At 51.7% G+C, this 17778-nt stretch overlaps 1 protein-coding gene and 1 long non-coding RNA gene across 3 annotated transcripts in view; one reads left to right on the plus strand and one right to left on the minus strand.

Annotated features, from left to right (window-relative positions):
* ABCA4 (ATP binding cassette subfamily A member 4) overlaps positions 1-17778 on the plus strand; it is a 138845-nt gene that overhangs the window by 41911 nt on the left and 79156 nt on the right. For both annotated transcript variants that reach the window (XM_051857469.2, XM_070078016.1), the window contains exons 8-11: positions 1506-1746; positions 2798-2937; positions 3513-3629; positions 4315-4512. In XM_051857469.2, the coding sequence (XP_051713429.2) occupies positions 1506-1746; positions 2798-2937; positions 3513-3629; positions 4315-4512 (696 nt within the window). The remainder of the gene's footprint in view (positions 1-1505; positions 1747-2797; positions 2938-3512; positions 3630-4314; positions 4513-17778) is intronic.
* LOC127493583 (uncharacterized) lies at positions 7497-17010 on the minus strand. Its single transcript, XR_007923976.2, has 2 exons — positions 15479-17010; positions 7497-8142 (listed from the first exon to the last, which is right to left on the minus strand). It is a non-coding gene; the product is annotated as an uncharacterized lncRNA (long non-coding RNA).

Here is a 17778-nt window from a genome sequence, read left to right on the forward strand (position 1 = left end):
GTAGCAATGGCCACCTGCTGCCGTGGAGTCTCTGTTGAACATTCCTGTCTTCATAGCATTCAAGAAATGCATATCAGTGTGATGGGGTTGAAGTTGATAGAGAGTGTGAAAAAAATCCCCACGGCATAGCACCGCTCTGAGTTCTGGGTAGGAGTTCCAGAAGATGTCTCGCCTGTCTAGATAGCAAGTCTAAGCATTTGTGAACTAGCCTGAAGCAGATGGTCCACTTTATGTTAAGTGGGTATGAGGCCATTTGACCCTGGAACAGCCCCCTCACCTCTGAATGCTTTGACTAGATGGGCAACCTCATAATGGTAAAAGCCTCTTCTAAGACTGCCGTAAGGCTCACTGCTGTTGAAGCGATTCGAGATTCTGACTTAATTGCTGAAGCACAGACTGTGACCCCAGGCGTGGCTCACTGTGTGGACTGCACGTGGCACTCAGCTTCCCAGGGCAGGTGCTGGCGCGTGGACAGGGAGAGGGACGGCAGGTGAGCATCCCTTCCCACGGTGTGAGAACTGTCTTCAGGCTCATCTCACCGAATCCTGATGCTTTTAAAAACCCCCAAGTGCCCCTGAGAGTGAGAATATGGTATGCTTGGGGAATAAAAGTGGCACTGTTTTTATTTTGTATTTTTCCCTAAAGCAAAGCTAAATGGCATTACAGAAACCAAGATACCCCGGCAGCTCCTACAAACTTGCACGTGGTTCTCAGCATTACAGAGCAGTTTTCAAAGGATGAGGCCACCCTGTGCTACAGACACCTGTGTGCAGAGGAGGCGACCACCAGCCTCTTCATAGTGGGCACAGAATTTAACAAGTGTTTTCTTCAAGAATGGAGCCTTGATTCTATAGTTGCAGGAAACCTCTCTCTCTCTCTCCCTCTCCCTCTCCCTTTCTCTCTCTCCCTCTTCCTCTCCCTCTCCCTTTCTCTCTCTCTCTCTTTCTCTCTCTCACACACACGGAGAGAGAGAAAGAGAGATCACAAGCCACACATTTGAGGGAAAATAGAAGAGTTTACATTTGACAAAGTTAAACTAATAAGAGGATATTTTCCAAATATAAGAAACTACATTCTGAACTCTTTGGACAAAGAAATTGGCTCTGACCTTGACTTTCTGGAACAGAGCTGCTCCTCCATCCTTTTATTTCCCCAGATTTTCCAGCCCCATCTTGATAACAGACCCCAAGACCTGCTTGTGGTCCTAGGCTTCTCTGCATTTCCCCCAGCACACATTTCCAGGGAATTAAAGGAGACTGGAAAGCGCAGAGTGCTAGTGGCATGCTCTAGGACTCGCTCTGGGACTGTCTTTACGCCTTGTCCTCTTTGAGTCCCTGAGCAGATGGCCACAGGATTGGCTTTTCTTGCTTTCCACAGCAGGATGGATGAAGGATGGCTGAGAATACGCATGTTTTCTTTTAAAAGGTAGAAGTTGCAAGGACAGATACGGGGAAGTCTTGATTGAGACTGCCTTAAGCTAACTGGAAGCCTTCGCTTTGCCCTAGTTCGCCCATCGGCCGAGTGTTCAGGACTTGCTGTGGGTGACCAGACCTCTGCTGCAGGACGGCAGCCCGGAGAGCTTCCCACGGCTGATGGGCGCGCTGTCCGACCTGCTGTGTGGCTACCCGGAGGGAGGGGGCTCGCGGGTGTTCTCCTTCAACTGGTATGAAGACAATAACTATAAGGCCTTCCTGGGGATCGACTCCACGAGGAAAGACCCTGTCTATTCTTACGACAAGAGAACAAGTAAGTGTCCAGGGTCTTGTGTGCAGATCAGCCGCTGATGTTGGGTGTGATGAGAGTTTAACACCTCCAGGTGAGGCCAGTTCGGGGCGTTGGGCCTCTTTGGGTCTTGGGCAGACAGAGCGCTCCTGGAAGATCTGTTTCCCCTTGCAGACAGGGGCAACGCTCATGCAGAATACTGGGTGAGGGCTGCGGAAAGAATGGAGGCCCCTTGGGGAAGGGAGCAGAGGGGCGGCTTCCCACCGATGTAATTGAACCAGGGCTCAGTTCTAGAGGAAGGGAAGAGAAGAGTGATAGCAGAGGAGGCAATCCCCAGACGCATGCCAAGCTCGGGTCAGAAGGGCCTGGCACGTAAACACGGCTGGGGCCGGGGGGGAGGGGTTGTTTTCACAATCACAGTGCAATGAAAATCTGTGTGTGTTGTGTGTGGAACGGAATTGCATTCCACATGGCAAGTCCCTGGCAAGGAATGTGCCCCTTCTTCCACTTCTTTTTGGCTCCTGTGAGGTACATAAAGGAGGGTGGGGTGGGGAAGGAAAAGCAAGCGAGTGGCCTTCTAGTTAAAAATTGAAAAGAGGCAGCAAGGGACACACCAGAAGTTGTGGGGCCCGGAGACAGCTACACACAACAAAAAAGTTAAGCAGCTAATTGAAGGGAAATTGCGAGGCTAAAGCCGAGCTTGGGGCGGGGGGGGGGGGGGGGGCTGCTTAGCCACTCAGTTCCTTTCATCTGAGAATGGCCTCTGTCCCTTGCAATAATGGCAAGCGGCCTTCTCAGCCTCCCTGTTCTAAAGCAGCCTAACCCACAGGGCAAGCCCCTTCCTTTATTTCTCTGAGGAGGTCATGATCCAGAGGCACGGTGGCGTTTTGTTACTAACGATGAGCTCGCCCATGGCTGGGGCTGAGCCTGTTAACTCGGGTGACTGGCCAACTCCCCAGCGTGGGGTGGGATGGGACATGTGATCTGGCTCTACTAATCACTCTGCTCAGCTACCTCCGCCATGGGGAAGAGGGAAGAGGGGCTCCCATAAAACCTGTCCCTTCTCTCTTGCCAGCACCCTTTTGTAATGCATTGATCCAGAACCTGGAGTCCAGCCCTCTAACCAAAATAGCCTGGAGGGCCGCAAAGCCTCTGCTGATGGGAAAAATCCTCTTTACTCCCAATTCCCCTGCAACACGAAGGATACTGAAGAATGTAAGATCCCAGCCAGCCTCGTGGCTTCCGCCTCAGACCTCCGAGAAGGATGCGTGGTGCATGAGTGTGTGTGTGTGTGTGTGTGTGTGTGTAGGCACGTGTGCACCCTCCTGGCAGCCCGTCTCCTGATTGCTCTTTGCTAAGTGGACCTCCAGCCTCCCCACCCCCGGCCATAAGTGGAATGCTTGGCCCCAGTGCCCCTGCCCGGGCCCTCCCGTCTCCACCGCGGCTGACAGTCAGGGTTCTTTCCCTCTGCTTGAGTTATACCCCTCCTGGAAGGGATCATGCATCTCTGCATCCCTACTCCCCCAGAGCAAAGACAGACAGGAAAGGGGAGGAGTATTTCCCCAAATCTAGTCTTCGTGGGGCTCTGGGACAGTAGTGTCGTCAATATGGGGAATGGTAGGTGGTTCTGCAAAATATCTCACATGTCCTTGAGAAGCCTTTCCTGAGCTTGAAGGGTTTGGGGGGCAGGGTGGGGTGGGGTTAGAGGTAGAACAGGAAAGACACAGCCAAAGACCCTTCCTCACTTTATTCTCTTCCTTCTTGCCTCTGTCTCTGTCTCGTGGTCTCAGGCCAACTCGACTTTTGAAGAGCTGGAGCGCCTTAGGAATCTGGTGAAAGCCTGGGAAGAAATAGGGCCCCAGATCTGGTACTTCTTTGACAAGAGCCCACAGATGCACATGATCAGGGTATGGAGGGCATGGCAGGGCCAGGGAGAGGGGGACACAGGCTGGGGAGGCTCCACTTGTTTCCCTTTCCCTTGAAAGGGCCGATCACTGCTGTGGTTCAGTCAAAATATAACCAGCAGGGCCAAAGGCACTAGTTCTGAATGTGGACACCGTGACCAAGTGGAGCCCCCAGCTTTGGGAGGGAAGCATCTTTCGTAAATGGTGGAGGAGAGCTAAAAGCTGCCGCAGCTCCAGTGGCTTCCTGGGGTGCCTGCTTTTATGAATTCACATAGGGGCTCAGATTCCAAGGAGACTATCCCCCAAAGGGCTGGCTCTGGAACTTCCAAGATGGTTGAATGTGCCTCTCTGGGCTCATATGCAGCTTTGCAGTGCCAACACCAGAGCCTCAGAAAGCAGGGATAATGACAAGAGAACAAAAATTACACAAGGAAAAGTCCCCTATACACCGTGTTAGTGCCCCACGCCTGCCCCTCTCCCACCCTCCACACACCTTCCCTCTGTTATAGAGATCCATCTGTTGGGGCAATAGGGATAGAAATAGGTATGCGTTTGGTGGAAGAAAAGCTGCCAGCTGTTTAGGGAGGTTTAGAGTCTGTAACCCTCGCCCTTGAAGATTGGAAATGGCTAAGAATGAGACCAAAGGTCATGTGGGATTCTAAGCTGGGACTGTTTCCTCCTTCCCAAGAATACCCTGAGGAACCCAGCGGTGAAAGGTTTTCTGGACAGGCAGCTTGGTGAGGAAGGCCTTGCTGTTGAAACCCTGCTGAACTTCCTGCATAACGGTCCTCAAGAGAGCCAGGCCGACGACACGGCCAACTTCAACTGGAGGGACCTGTTCAACGTCACTGATCGCACACTACGCCTGGTGCACCAATACCTGGAGGTAAGGGGCAGCAAGGAGTCCACAGGGGACCCCTTGAAGATGGCCCCGTGGGTGTGGCCAGATCCCTTAGCAAGTGGTCTCAAGTTGAAGTTTTCATTTTCCCAGTGAAGAAGCAAGAATTCAGGGGCCGGCGCAGTGGCTGACTTGGTTAATCCTCCGCCTGCGGCACCAGCATCCCACATGGGCACCAGGTTCTAGTCCCAGTTGCTCCTCTTCCAGGCCAGCTCTCTGCTGTGGCCCGGAAAGGCAGTGGAGGATGGCCCAAGTGCTTGGGCCCTGTACCCGCGTGGGAGACCAGGAGGAAGCACCTGGCTCCTGGCTTTGGATCGGCGCAGCACTGGCCATGGCGGCCATTTAGGGAGTGAACCAATGGAAGGAAGACCTTTCTCTCTGTCTCTCTGTCACTGTCTATAACTCTACCTGTCAAATAAAAAAAAAAAAATTCCCCCAGTCCCCAGACAGGCATCTTCTCTAACAGCGTGATCTCGCCACACTTCCTGCTGCCAGCTGCCCTTGCCTCCTCCCTCGTGGATCCCTGAGAGAATCATCACTGTCCTAAAACCTCTCCTGTCTGCCACCACCTCAGTGCCCACCTACTGGCCAGGGCCCATCAACCTCCATGTTGCTGGAGGCTCCCACACATGAGTTCTCTTCAGAGTCAACATGTCCAAACACTAAACGTGCATTCTCCCTCCCTGTAAAACCTGTCCTCCTGCATTTCTTGTCCTGATCTAAAGCATCAGCATTTGTCCAAATTCTCAAGCTTGGAAAAAAATTTTTTTTAATTTGTTTTTATTCGGAAGGCAGAGAGAGAGAGACAGAGAAAGACAGATCTCCCATTAACTGGTTCACTTTCCAAATGCCCACAATAGCCGGGGCTGGGCCAGGCCAAAATCAAGAGCCAAGAACTCCATCTGGGTCTCCCATTATGGATGGGAGGGATCCAAGTAGTTGAGGGATCACCTGCTGCCTCCCAGGGTGTGCATTAGGCGGAAGCTGGAATCAGGAGCAAGCCAGGACCGGCACCTAGGCACGCTCATAGGGAATTCCGACAACCAAAGCAGCATCTAAACCTCAGGCCCAACACCCATTCCCAAGCTAGGGAATTTAGGGTCATCCTTGGTTTTCTTTCTTTGCCCTTCATACAAACAGCTATCACTCTCATTTACTGAGTGGTTCTTGGTGTCAACACTGTGCTAAGTACTTTCATGTATGTTACCTTCATTTATTTCATTTTTATTTTTAATATATTTTATTTTAATTGACAGAGTAATTATGCATATTTATGGGGTACCGTGTGCATTTTAATATATGTATACCATGTGTCATGATCAGACCAGGGTAATTGGCATATCTACTAACTCACACATTAATTTTTTTTTGTCATGGGAACATTCAAAATCCTTTCTACTCTTTTTGAAATAGTCAACTAATTGCTGCCAGCCATAGTTATCCTGCTATCGGACTTGACCCCTGTACCCGTTAACCAACCACTTTCCATCCCTCTCAGCCCTATACCCTTCCTAGGTTCTGACAGCCACAATTCTATCCTCCCCTTCTTTGCGACCACTTTTTAATTTCCACAAATGTGGGAGAACATGGATTGACTGATTTTCTATGCCTGATTTATTTAACTTAAAACAATGTCCACCATCCATGTTTCTGTGTTCTCATTCTTTTTTTTTTTTTTTTTAAGATTTATTTATTTATTTGAGAGGCAGAGTTACAGAGAGAGGGAGAGACAGGGAGAGAGAGAGATCTTCCATCTGCTAGTTCACTCCCCAAATGGCCACAATGGCCAGGGCTGGGCCAGGTGGAAGCCAAGAGCCAGGAGCTTCTTCTGAGTCTCCCACACGTGTACAGGGGCCCAAGCACTTGGGCCATCTTCCACTGCTTTCCCAGGTCATAAGCAGAGAGCAGGATCAGAAGAGGAACAGCCGGGATACAAACCGGCACCCATGTGGGATGCTGGCGCTGCAGGCAGAGGCTTAACCTACTGTGCCATAGAGCCAACCCCTGAATCTCATTCTTTAATGGCTGAATAATATTCCAATGTGTGTGGGGGGGGTCAATTTATCCACTCATCCATCGAGGGTACACACCTAAACTGATTCCACATTTTGGCTATTGTTAGGACGCACGTGAGTGCAGATGTCTCTGAAATGCTGGCTTCAGTTCCTTTGGGTGTATACTCAGTGGTGGGATGGCTGGATCAGACAGAAGCTTCAGGCTGTTTTCCACAATGGCTGTGATAACTCACATTCCCACTAGCAGTGGATGAGAGTTCCCCTTTCCCCACATCCTCACCAGCTTTGTTTGTTTGTCTTTTTGATGATAGCTTTTCCAACTGGAGTGAGATGATATCTCATTGTGGCTTTGATTTGCGTTTTCCCATTAGCTTCATTCAGTTCTCACACCTCCATGGAGGATACATGAGAATGGCTAGTTTACAGATGCAAAACTGAGACTCACCAAAGACCTCGTGCCACAGGCTTTGGGACTAGCAAACAGGATCCAGACCTGGGTGTGCCTGAGTTCAGAGCTGCCCTCCTGACCTCTCTGCTACCCCTGCCGTGTCCAGTCACTGGGCTGTGTCTCCCCCTCCCCCACAATGCCCCTCCGCCCTGCCTCTTGCTTCCCCAGGCTCTCAGAGGACTAGAGGCCCTGTCATCTCGCACCAGCCGGTCCTAGGGGCTCCTCCCTGGATTCCAGGGTTCCGTCTCTGTTGGCACAGGCATTTTTTCACACTGATACCAGAGTTAACATTCCTAATACACATCTGCTTGCATCACTCCACATTTAAAACCTCAGTGACTCAACCCTCAAAGAATACAGCCCCCTTCGAAGTCTTCCCACCCGCCTTCCCAGCAATGCCCACTCATCCATCTTGGCCCCCGGCCTTTCACACCCTCAAGTACCCCATGACCTCTTATGATCTCACCCTCAGCAATGCTGATTTCTGCCCATTGATTAAACAGCTCTGGTGCTCACAAGCCTTTTTACTGACAGAGAAAAAATGTTGACTGATGTAGTTCCTAGCACCGAGTACCTCAGGGGGTTGCGTACTCTGAGTCACGACAGATCTTACAAGCGCAGGGAAAATGGAATTGAGACATAACTTCATTTTGCTGCAAAAAATGTGTTTTATATCTGCCCATAGTTTTTTTCGTACTACAGATTTTCATGACCTTTTTGAAGATCCCTCTCTACTCAGCACGGGGAGCATGAGAATGAGTTGGATCGCGGTGAAGGAGGGGAGGGCGTTTCTCAGAGAGAAAAAACACAAGGTGGTGAAACTCATGTCCGCTAAAGCCTGAAATGACTTTTCCTTTCCCGTCTGTTTTCTACTCATTCTTTCTTTGAGTCTCAGTCTGCAAAGGTCGCTTCCGGTTTGCCATAGGTTAGGCCATTCATGTCCGACTTCCTGGCCCTCTCTCCACATCTCTCCAAGGTGTCAAGGTGTCCAGCTCTGACTGAACGGCCAAACTGGGGCCACTGAGCGTCAGGGAGCAAGTCTTGGTCATGTTCAAATTCTCAACTCCTTACCCAGGGAATGTCTCGGTCAGGGCTGCTCACACCCACCTGGGCCTCCTGGTGTCATCTGGAACCATCAGAAGGTAGAAGACGCTCCTAGCAACAAGAGGAGGAACAGGATGAGAATCCCTGGGGTGAGCCATCCCTGTCCCAGGCTAACCACTGGGCAAAAGCTTGGCTCCGTCTGTTACCAGGTGCCCTTCAGGGCTGTGTGCTGCCCAGGTGCCACCAGAATCTCTCCAGAGCATGTTGCCCCCCCAACCCCCCTCCCCCCGCCCCAGAACCCTGGAAGTGGCAGCACAGACTCCCAAGGCACCAGGTGTGACAGCAACACCAAAGCTCAGGTGACCATGAAGCGATTCCCAACTTGTCTGAAGACAAGAAGGACCAGAGTGCTTCTTATAAAACCCCTTCCTAGGCAGCAGCCGGGCTCAGAATCTCTAAGAAACAGGCCTGGACATCTCTAGACTCATAGAGCTCTTAGATTTGCAGGGCCTGGGAATTCCCTTACACAGCAGCTCAGTGGACATGGCCCTCCTGTCATGGTCCTTCCACCTGCCAAGCCCACAGCCCCAGCCAGGCCCACCACCACCACCCACCCAGGCGAGGGGCGTGGCCGAAGGAGAACGGCTCTCGTCCTGTTCTTGCACAATGGACCTTGGTGCTTCTCACAATGTTTGTGTGAAACGCTCTAAGGATGCTTCCTGTGTTTGTTGGTTGGACATACCATTTGCGTATCTTGATATAAAGGTATTGTTTTCTTGAAGGATTATTATTTCCATGTAGTTTGTGGATAGTACAGCACCAGGTATCCGACAGATACTTAGCATGTATTAATTGCTTACGTGGTTAAGACCTCAGTGTCTTGAAGGAGACTTCCCTGGGCTCAACTCTGTTCATTATGCTTCCATTTCCACATCTGTGAAAATGGGTTTGGTGATAATAGTACTTAACCTAATAGGGCTGTTGTGAGAGTCAGAGGCGCTAATTCATGCAAAGCACAGGCATATCGTAAGCACTTAACAAATATTAACTTTCTGACAAAGTACAAACGAAGTAACTGCTGAGGTGGAGGAGTGGCCTGGTACCTCCCTGTCACCCAGCTGGTGAGCCGGCTGAGGTTGCCAATCACAGCCCACTGAGGCCACCAGGACCTCTGCAGGGCCACAGGTCAAGGGCCACCCCTAAGAGGAGTTTGGATGGTGGCTGAAGCAGGTGTGATGATGGGGTTTCTGCCCTGTGGGGCGGAGGAAGGGGAGAAAGCAGGGGAACAATGAGCTGAAGGGAGGGGAGAGCAGGGCTAGTGTGCAGCCAGGAAGAAGCAAATTGTCCTGGATTTTTCTGCCTTTGTCCTTGTGTTTGGGAAAGTCTGGAAGAGCCTTGGAAATCCTCCCTGAAGGCCTCTCAGGGGCACACAGGCCATGCATGCATGCCATTTTCTCTCTCTCTCTCTCTTTTTAAGAATTTATTTATTTATTTGAGAGGTAGAGTTACAGAGAGAGGGAAAGACAGAGAAAGGTCTTTCATTTGCTGGTTCACTCCACAGATGGCTGCAATGGCCAGAGCTGAGCCGATCCAAAACCAGAAGTCAGGAGCTTCTTCCAGGTCTCCCACCTGGATGCAAGGGCCCAAGGACTTGGGCCATCTTCTACTGCTTTTCCAGGCCATAGCAGAGAGCTGGATCAGAAGAGGAGCAGCCAGGACTTGAACCGGCACCAATAAGGGATTCTGGTGCCACAGGCGGAGGCTTAGCCCACTAAGCCACAGTGCCGGCCCCTCATACCCTTCTCTGATGCTGCAAAAAGTCTAAGACAGAGCAGCCATGCTGAAAGCTGGCCTAGGGTTAGGGCTCTGTTGCGATAGTAGGGCTTGTTTTAAAGAGGTTTAGAAACTTCCCTTTGGCCTGCCTCTGTGCCTACCCCACTGCCTTTCCAGACAAGAAAAAGAAATCATTTAAGGAAAATTCAGCAAAAATATGCCTTAAGTTGAAAACTATGTCTACCAGGCCAATGTGCTGTTCAGTTGTGAGACTGAAAAACAGGAGCAGCTCTGAGAGTTAAGAGGAAATCTTTATGTCTTTAGTCCCTACAGGAGATGAGAGGGATCCAATGGGTTCTGTCCAGTTAGAGCGGTACAGATGTGTTCCCACCACTGTATTTATTCCAGGTTCTCACCTCGGTGTGAGATAAGAATTCAAAGCAGAGACACAAAGGTCAGGAGTGGGAGCTGGGTTTATGTAGAGGAGCAGTGAGTACACATTCAGACATGAATGTGGGCAGCTCCATGAGGAGAGGGACGCGTCCCTCCCCAGTTCAGGGCCCCCTTTATCGTGGGAGGGGTGGTGCCCAGATTGACTGTACAGACGGGGTGGAGTTTGAGCAGGATTCTGTGCCCGTGATAACTTCTGGGAAGGTTTGTGTGGTCTCTCCACGTGGAGCTCAGATACACACGGTCATCATGACGTCGTCTTCATGATGGAGGCTTGGGTGCATCATGGGAACGTGGTGTGCTGAATTTGCATGGAAGGGGGTGGAGCTGGGGTGGGGGTGTGGCTGCTGACCCAGAAACTGCTGGAAGGCTCTCAGCTCCTTTGTTCCTGACTCCCTGCCTAGCCTGTATCAGGACCAGGGCTTAAAACCATTCCTTCCACCCTAGTTTCTGAACATCCCATGGAGTGACCTAGGGGGTACCCCATTCTGTGGCATCACTGTGGCGTGTCAGGCCACCCCACCTGTCCTGTGAGGACGACTGGGCTGGGATCTCTGTTTCCTATGAGCTGCGTGTCACTCTTGGAAAGCCACTTAGTCCCTCTCAAGCTCGGCGGTGCCAGGGAGCTCCTAGGGTGGTTGAGAGCAGAATGAGAGAAGTGCACAGAGCACCGGGCACATCCACGCACTGAATGACTTCTCTGCCCTCCGGCTGCTTGTCTCACAGGTGGGGTGAGAGGGTGAGACGGGAGCGCGCCAGGCGGGACGTGGGGACGCCCGTGTGCGGCAGCCGATGCTGTGACGGCACGGACCGCCAGCCCTGACCGCAGACCATGTGAGGAATGTGCCCTTTTCCTCAGGCTCCAGGTCGCTGTAAACATCAGCCAGGGAGAGGAAAGCCTTGGTGAACTGGCTCAGAGTCAGGACGGCCTCGGCCCCTCCTCAGGCCCAGGGGCGTGGCTCCGGCGCCCCCTGGACGGCCACAGTGGTTCAGGACCTTCTTGTCCTCAGCCTGTCTCCTCTCTGCTCGGTCCCTTCTCCAGAGCTGAGGAGGTGGAGGGCGAATGAGACCTCATACACCTGGGCTCTTCCAGAAGTGTGTGGAAAACTGGAATTGAAAGATAAATTATTTTTGGTGCAGAAAAAAATTAAAATCATATCTAGAGGGTCTTCTGAAGTCCTTGGGAATGTGCATTATGGAAAAAACTAGGCACTGATTTCAGGATTTTTTTGGACCAAAAGAAATGTTTAATTTCATTTTCCACGCACTTTTTTGAAGCACCCTCCCAGGTCAACACCTTAAGCTGGAATGTCTGTTTTCACACAGATTTCGCTTGTGGAGAAAAGCACGATTAGAAAACTTAAACACTTATTTCTCTGATTACACTTGCATGGAAACAAACATGCACACTCTTCCCCTTTGATTTCTTCGTGTAGCCAAAGATTAGGCCTGGCCCGGGTGAAATGCTGTCTGGAGTTCACAGTGTGTTTTAGTTTCATAATATATTTGCATTTCAGGTCTTGAATTTCATATCAGGAAGCTGTATCCAGCCAAATTTTAATTTGAAAAATGCTTCCGATCAAGGCATATAATTGTACTTTAGCTGTGCAACTGCCTTTCTCTAAGTCTTGAAAAAAAAAGTCATGCATTCATTCCCCGCTCTCCTGCCGGCACCACAGCAGTGTGTCTGCGCACTGTCTTCTCTGTGTGGGGACTCTCTTGTTCATGAGCCTCAGGAGCTGGAGTCCGGGGACCTTTTTTCCTCTGTCCCATGCACACTGCTGGCCACATGCCACCACGGTCCAACTGGAAGGTGCCCACACAGTGCATTTTTCAGGCTGGCCAAAGTAAGACTAAGGTTAGGAAGATAAAGCCGCTGGTCACAGGAGGCGCTTGAGATTCAGCAGTGGTCAGCTGCCCTGCTCTTAACTGACTAAACAAGCATTGGGAGGCTAGCGAGAAATCAGGGGAGTTCGGAGGAGTATAGAAGTCTGCACCGGGGAGAAGTAGTATTTCAAGGGCCACGAACTAAACCCTAGGCAACTAATGGGTCGCAGCCTCCGGTCTCTCAGAGACTCAGAACTGGGCTGAGGAAGGAGAACGCAGGCAGGGGGGTGCCGGGGTCGCGGATGGAGGGACGGGGCGGGTGGTGAGCGTGCCATGAGTCAGACACCGTCTTGGGCATTTCTGCATGCCACCTCATGCCGCACTCCTCACTGCCTGCCCGGTGGGCATAATTGCTGTCATTTTAGAGAATTCAAAGCACAGCCTCAAAGAGGCCGATTGCCCAATGTTCCACAGCTGGTGGGTAGGGGGGCCAGAGCGCTAATGCGGATCCGCCTGGCTCCAACAAGAAAGCTCTCCTGGGATGAGGGCACGTTAACAGGGGGCTCCGTGAGCATTGTTTGGATAAATTACGTAATGAGCCCGATGAAGACAGCAATTATTTTGCAATATTCAGGATAATAGGCACTATTATGGGGGAGAGGGGGGTCTTCTCTGCTTGAAAGTAACTGGATGAGGGGAGAAAACCAGACAGATTGGAGGTCATTCAGTCCCTCAGGCACTTGCACGCCCTGAACCACGCACTACCCCACAAGTGCGCTCATCCCCACCGCCTAGAAGCTCATGCTCTATGGGGACCGTGGCAGGGCTTCAGTAAGGCCACAGCCGTGCAACCTCACGGGGTGGGTGATAGGTTGGACACGATGGGGTAGAAACAGGTGGCACAAACCCAAATTCAAAACATCAGCCATCATCCATCTTCCAAGTGCTGTCCATTATGCCCTGAGTTCTGTACACACGCGTTTGTGCCTCTGCCTCCCTGTGCAGGGCCTCTGCCATCTTCCCAGCTGCTTGCCTGGCCTCCTCCACTCTCCCCTGCACAGCTCCCACGGGGCCTGCAGCGAGAGCTTCCTGAGACCCAGGCTCGCCAGCAGCTCCTCCTGACTCGGGAACCACGTCCCTCCCGGCCTCGCCTCTTCACAACCCCGCCACGGTCTGTGTTTCTGCCTCAGGCTCCCACCCGGGGGGAAGTTGAGCCTTCCCCTTCCTGGCCCCACACCCCTGCGGTTCCGGCCTGCATTTATGCACCCCTCACCTTCCACTGGATTGTCCTCAGCTCCTCCGCCTCCCCATCTCTGCAAGCCTGAGTCCCTCGGGACCTCAGGACTGTCCTGTTTATTTTATTCACTTCCCGCCAAGCTCAGCAGCACAAAGTAGACAGTCATCAATGCCAAACTAAAACTGAAAATAACATTCGTGTGGGTCTTAAGGTCAGCACTGCCATCTCAGAAAGGCGGAGTGTCTGTTTCGGACAGAAGGAAGAGCCCGGCCAAGTGCAGAGCTGGGAACCTGTGGGACAAGTTCAAGAGAGGCAGCTGTTCCGGGCAGAGCCGGGGCTGTAGTGGCAGGGCAGTGTGGCTCGTGGACGCTGCAGCCTGTGGGTGACAGGACACCCTCTCCAGCCCCTGTGTATGGGCTCTGTGGCCAGGCCCACATCCCTGTCCCACTGCCTGAAACAGGAGCATGACCCCTGCTCGCAGAGGCGCTATCAAGGGTGTGGCTGAGGGCCGGCGCCGCGGCTTACTAGGCTTATCTTCCGCCTGCAGCACCAGCACACTGGGTTGGGCGCCGGATTCTGTCCCGGTTGCCCCTCTTCCAGGCCAGCCCTCTGCTGTGGCCAGGGAGTGCAGTGGAGGATGGCCCAGGTGCTTGGGCCCTGCACCCCATGGGAGACCAGGAAAAGCACCTGGCTCCTGGCTCCTGCCATCGGATCAGCGCGGTGCGCCGGCCGCGGTAGCCATTGGAGGGTGAACCAACGGTAAAGGAAGACTTTTCTCTCTCTCTCTCTCACTGTCCACTCTGCCTGTCAAAAAAAAATAAAATAAAAAATAAAAAAGGGTGTGGCTGAGCCGGCCGTTCTAGCTGTTCCTGACTGGAATGTGGTCTGATTGTTCGGTGCCCAGTTCTGGGGACTCTTGAATGTTTTGAATAGAGGAGCATCCACCTCCTGGAGTTGGTGGAACCATTACATAAGAAACTTTGAGGGGCCAATGTTGTGGTGCAGTAGATTAAGCCGCTGCCTTGAATGACAGTATCTCACATGGATACCAGTTCAAGTCCCGGCAGCTCCACTTCCAATCCTGCTCCCTTCCCTGCTAATGCGCTTGGGAAAGCAGCAGAGGATGACTCAAGTCTTCGGTCCCCTGCAGCCACATGGGAGGCCTAGATGGAGTTCCTGGCTCCTGGCTTCAGCCTGGCCTAGCCCTGGCCATTGTGATCTTTTGGGGAGTGAACTGGCAAGATGGAAGCCTGCTTGTTCTCTCTCTCTCTCTCTCTCTCTCTCTCTTTCTTTCTGTCTCTCACTCTCTCTAACTCTGCCTTTCAAATAAATAAATCCTTAAAAAAAAAAAAAAAAAAAAAAAAACTTTGAGAAAACAGAAACTTTGAGAGCTGAAGGGCCCACCACCTGTCAGCCGGGAGATGATGGCCTGGGTGACCAGCTCCAGCCAGCATCTTTGTACTCCAACTTGACCTTTTAACTTGTTTCATTCTTGCATTTAATTTATTTATTTTAGAAACACACATTTTTTAAACAGCTGTGCACTTCCTGTCGCTTTGTTTTCCAGCCAGGCGTGTTTCCTTGCGCTCTGTGGGTGAATGTTTCAGATGCCTGTTCACCAGGCCCAACGTGCATGACAAAATTTACTGCAGTGCCTCTGGCCTCTACCTCACCATCCCAACCAACCCAAGCAGCCCAGGGCTATTCTATCCAGTGGCATTTTCCATGTAGTGGGAAATAAATCGTAAATGTTACAGCTTCCATCGGCCAGGAAATTCATTCTGGGATGAGTGCCCACGTTTGCTGGCACTTTTCAAAAGTAACCCCAGGTGTCTGTATTAACACGGGCAGGACCGCTGGAAGCCTCCCCTGGCATTCCCCAGCCGCTCTATTCTCAGCCTGAGTTCGAAAGTTAAAGATGCGCGAGAAAGGCAAGATCATGGAACGAGGGGCCGCCCTACCCGCTCCTGGAAGGCCTTATCCCTGTCACAACCCAGGTGTACTAATCAAAACACGCCTGCTTGTGCCACGGCATCCGCACAGGGTGCCAGCCCCCTGTGCTTATCGAGTTCCAACAAAAACACAGATTTTCTTTATTTCTTGGTCTCCACTGGACATCATGTCCCACCTGAGAGATAATTTAATGTCTCTATTACTCACCGTGTTTGGGTTGGACACAGAGAGATCACAGTTGGAGAAGGAAGCCTGCTGCCGCTATGGCTTCTCCTCCCAAGGTGGCGCTTGCTTTAGCTGTGTAAACAGATGGCTGCGTTCTCCAGGGCCCTTGACCCCTCTTCCGCCAGAACGAACCACTTCCTGAGCTGTAGGATGGTGTGGACTTCCAGCAGAGGTGGCCCTGCCGCACAGGTCTGGTTGCAGCGGTGGGGAACTGAACGGGGCTGGGATACCTCGTGTGTTGCTTTAGTGCTGTTGGCTGGCAGAGAGCACGGTCATGGTTCTCATTGAAGCTCTCAACTCTGGCTGTAGTCTTTGCCCAGAATCTGCCTCCAAGGGCCTAAGACACTGTCTTTTTTCATTTGCTGAAGATGCTCTTTGAATTCTCTTCCCAGTAGTGGTGCTGGATTTATGTTGAGCCACATGTGCTGGCCAGTTCCTTTCTCCCTGTCTTCTTTTTAAGATTTATTTATTTTATTTGAAGACAGAAGGAGAGTCAGAGAGAGAGAGAGAGAGATATCTTCCATCCATTGTTTCACTTCCCCATTGGCCACAATGACTAGAGCTGTGCCAATCTGAAACCAGGAGCCAGGAGCTTCCTCTGGGTCTCTCATGCAGGTGCAGGGACGCAAGGACTTGGGCCGTCTTCTACTGCTTTCCGAGGCCATAGCAGAGAGCTGGATTGGAAGTGGAGCAACCAAGACTAGAACCAGTGCCCATAGGGGATGCCCACACCACAGGCAGTGGCTTTACCCTCTACACCACAGTGCCGGCCCCTCTCCCTGTTTTCTTCTGTAGCATTCAGGATTGTAGTTTCTTTCCGTGTAAAACCAGATGGCTCTCTATAGATAGACTTCAGGGCCTCAGGCTCATCAGAAGCTATTGTGTCCTAGCTGACACGCCTATCAGATCAAACATCAGTCATTGCTGCCTCCCAAACCCACACACACACACACTCGCCCTCATGTGTATGCCCATGAGCCAAGAGTTTAACTTGAGGAATCAGAACAACCAAGAGGGAATGAGGTCATTCGCTGTGGGGCAGGTGGCCTCCCCGAGAGCATGCAGGGCTGCACGGTGACTCAGACAGACCTCAGAGGACGACCCAGGGACTCTGACTCATGGCCAAAGCAGCTTCCACGTTGCTCTGCCTTGAGCGCGGGGAGCTTTGGTGAGGAAGACATTCTGGGTTAGCTCAGTAAGACCTGCCTCTGCCTACCTTTCCCTCCCTGACGGCCAGTGAGCAACTAGTAGACACCATGAGTGAGGACCTGTGGTCACAAACCCTGTGGCTCAGGTGGACGTGGGCTCTGGCTTCTGTCCACAGCACTGTTGTAACCAGATGGGGTGCTGTGGATCAGCCCAAGATGGGCTGTGTTCCCAGACCTTTTGTTTAAAGAAAATAACTGCCTCCCTTCAGAAACAGCTGTTGTGAATAAAAGTAACGTGGCAGGAGCTTAAAAGTCACTTTGACGCTGTTAACTTTCAACATATTTTGGCAAAGGCAGTAATAAAAATAGTACTCACCGAGTCCCTGTTATTTAGGAGAGTTTTTAGCGTAGTAGAGTGGTTAAAAGCGCATACTCTCTGCAGAGGAAGTTTGCCTTCCTTCATGTGCCTTGTGAGTGATCTCAGTAGCTGATCTATGGCTGCTGTGAAGATGCCAGGGGTTCGTAAGGACCTTAGACCAGTGTGCAGCACACAGTGGGGCTTCGGTGAGCACCAGCTCTCACTGTTCGAGGGAGGACTTGGTGCGTACTTCCCGCGTGCTGTCTCCTGTGTTCCTGAGAACAAACCTGCGAGGTAGAGCACCCTTGTTTTCGCGAGTAGGGGACCTGCAGGCGTGCAGGTCTGCGTGACTCTGAAACATTCGGCTCCATGGCTTCCCACGAGGAGGGACAGGGAACAACTTTGAAAGCAGGTCAGATGCTGCAGGGTAGAAGTGAATGCTCGGGAACGTTTTAAGTGTTTTTTTCTTCATTGTCAGGGTAGCGAGCTGGGGAGGGGGGGTGCATCAGGAAGCGTGATTATGAATCAGCCGCCTGATAAATCAGCCAGGATGGAGCCCACGTCATCACAGCGGTCAGCACTGAAAAATCAGCCCTTTATTCCAGCACAGGCTTCCCAGAAAGGAGAGTTCAAAGAGAAGGAGCTTGCAGCTCTGAAACTCGCCTTATTCAAATGTGTTTGCTGTCATTAGCTTTTTGTTTGTTTGTTTCAAGAGTTGTACTCTCACAGCAAAAAGTCACTTTTGTCAGATTGCTCCTAGGTCATCACGTGGCTCG

The sequence above is a fragment of the Oryctolagus cuniculus genome, chromosome 7 (assembly GCF_964237555.1).
Source record: "Oryctolagus cuniculus chromosome 7, mOryCun1.1, whole genome shotgun sequence".
In the NCBI taxonomy this organism is placed as follows: Eukaryota; Metazoa; Chordata; class Mammalia; order Lagomorpha; family Leporidae; genus Oryctolagus; species Oryctolagus cuniculus.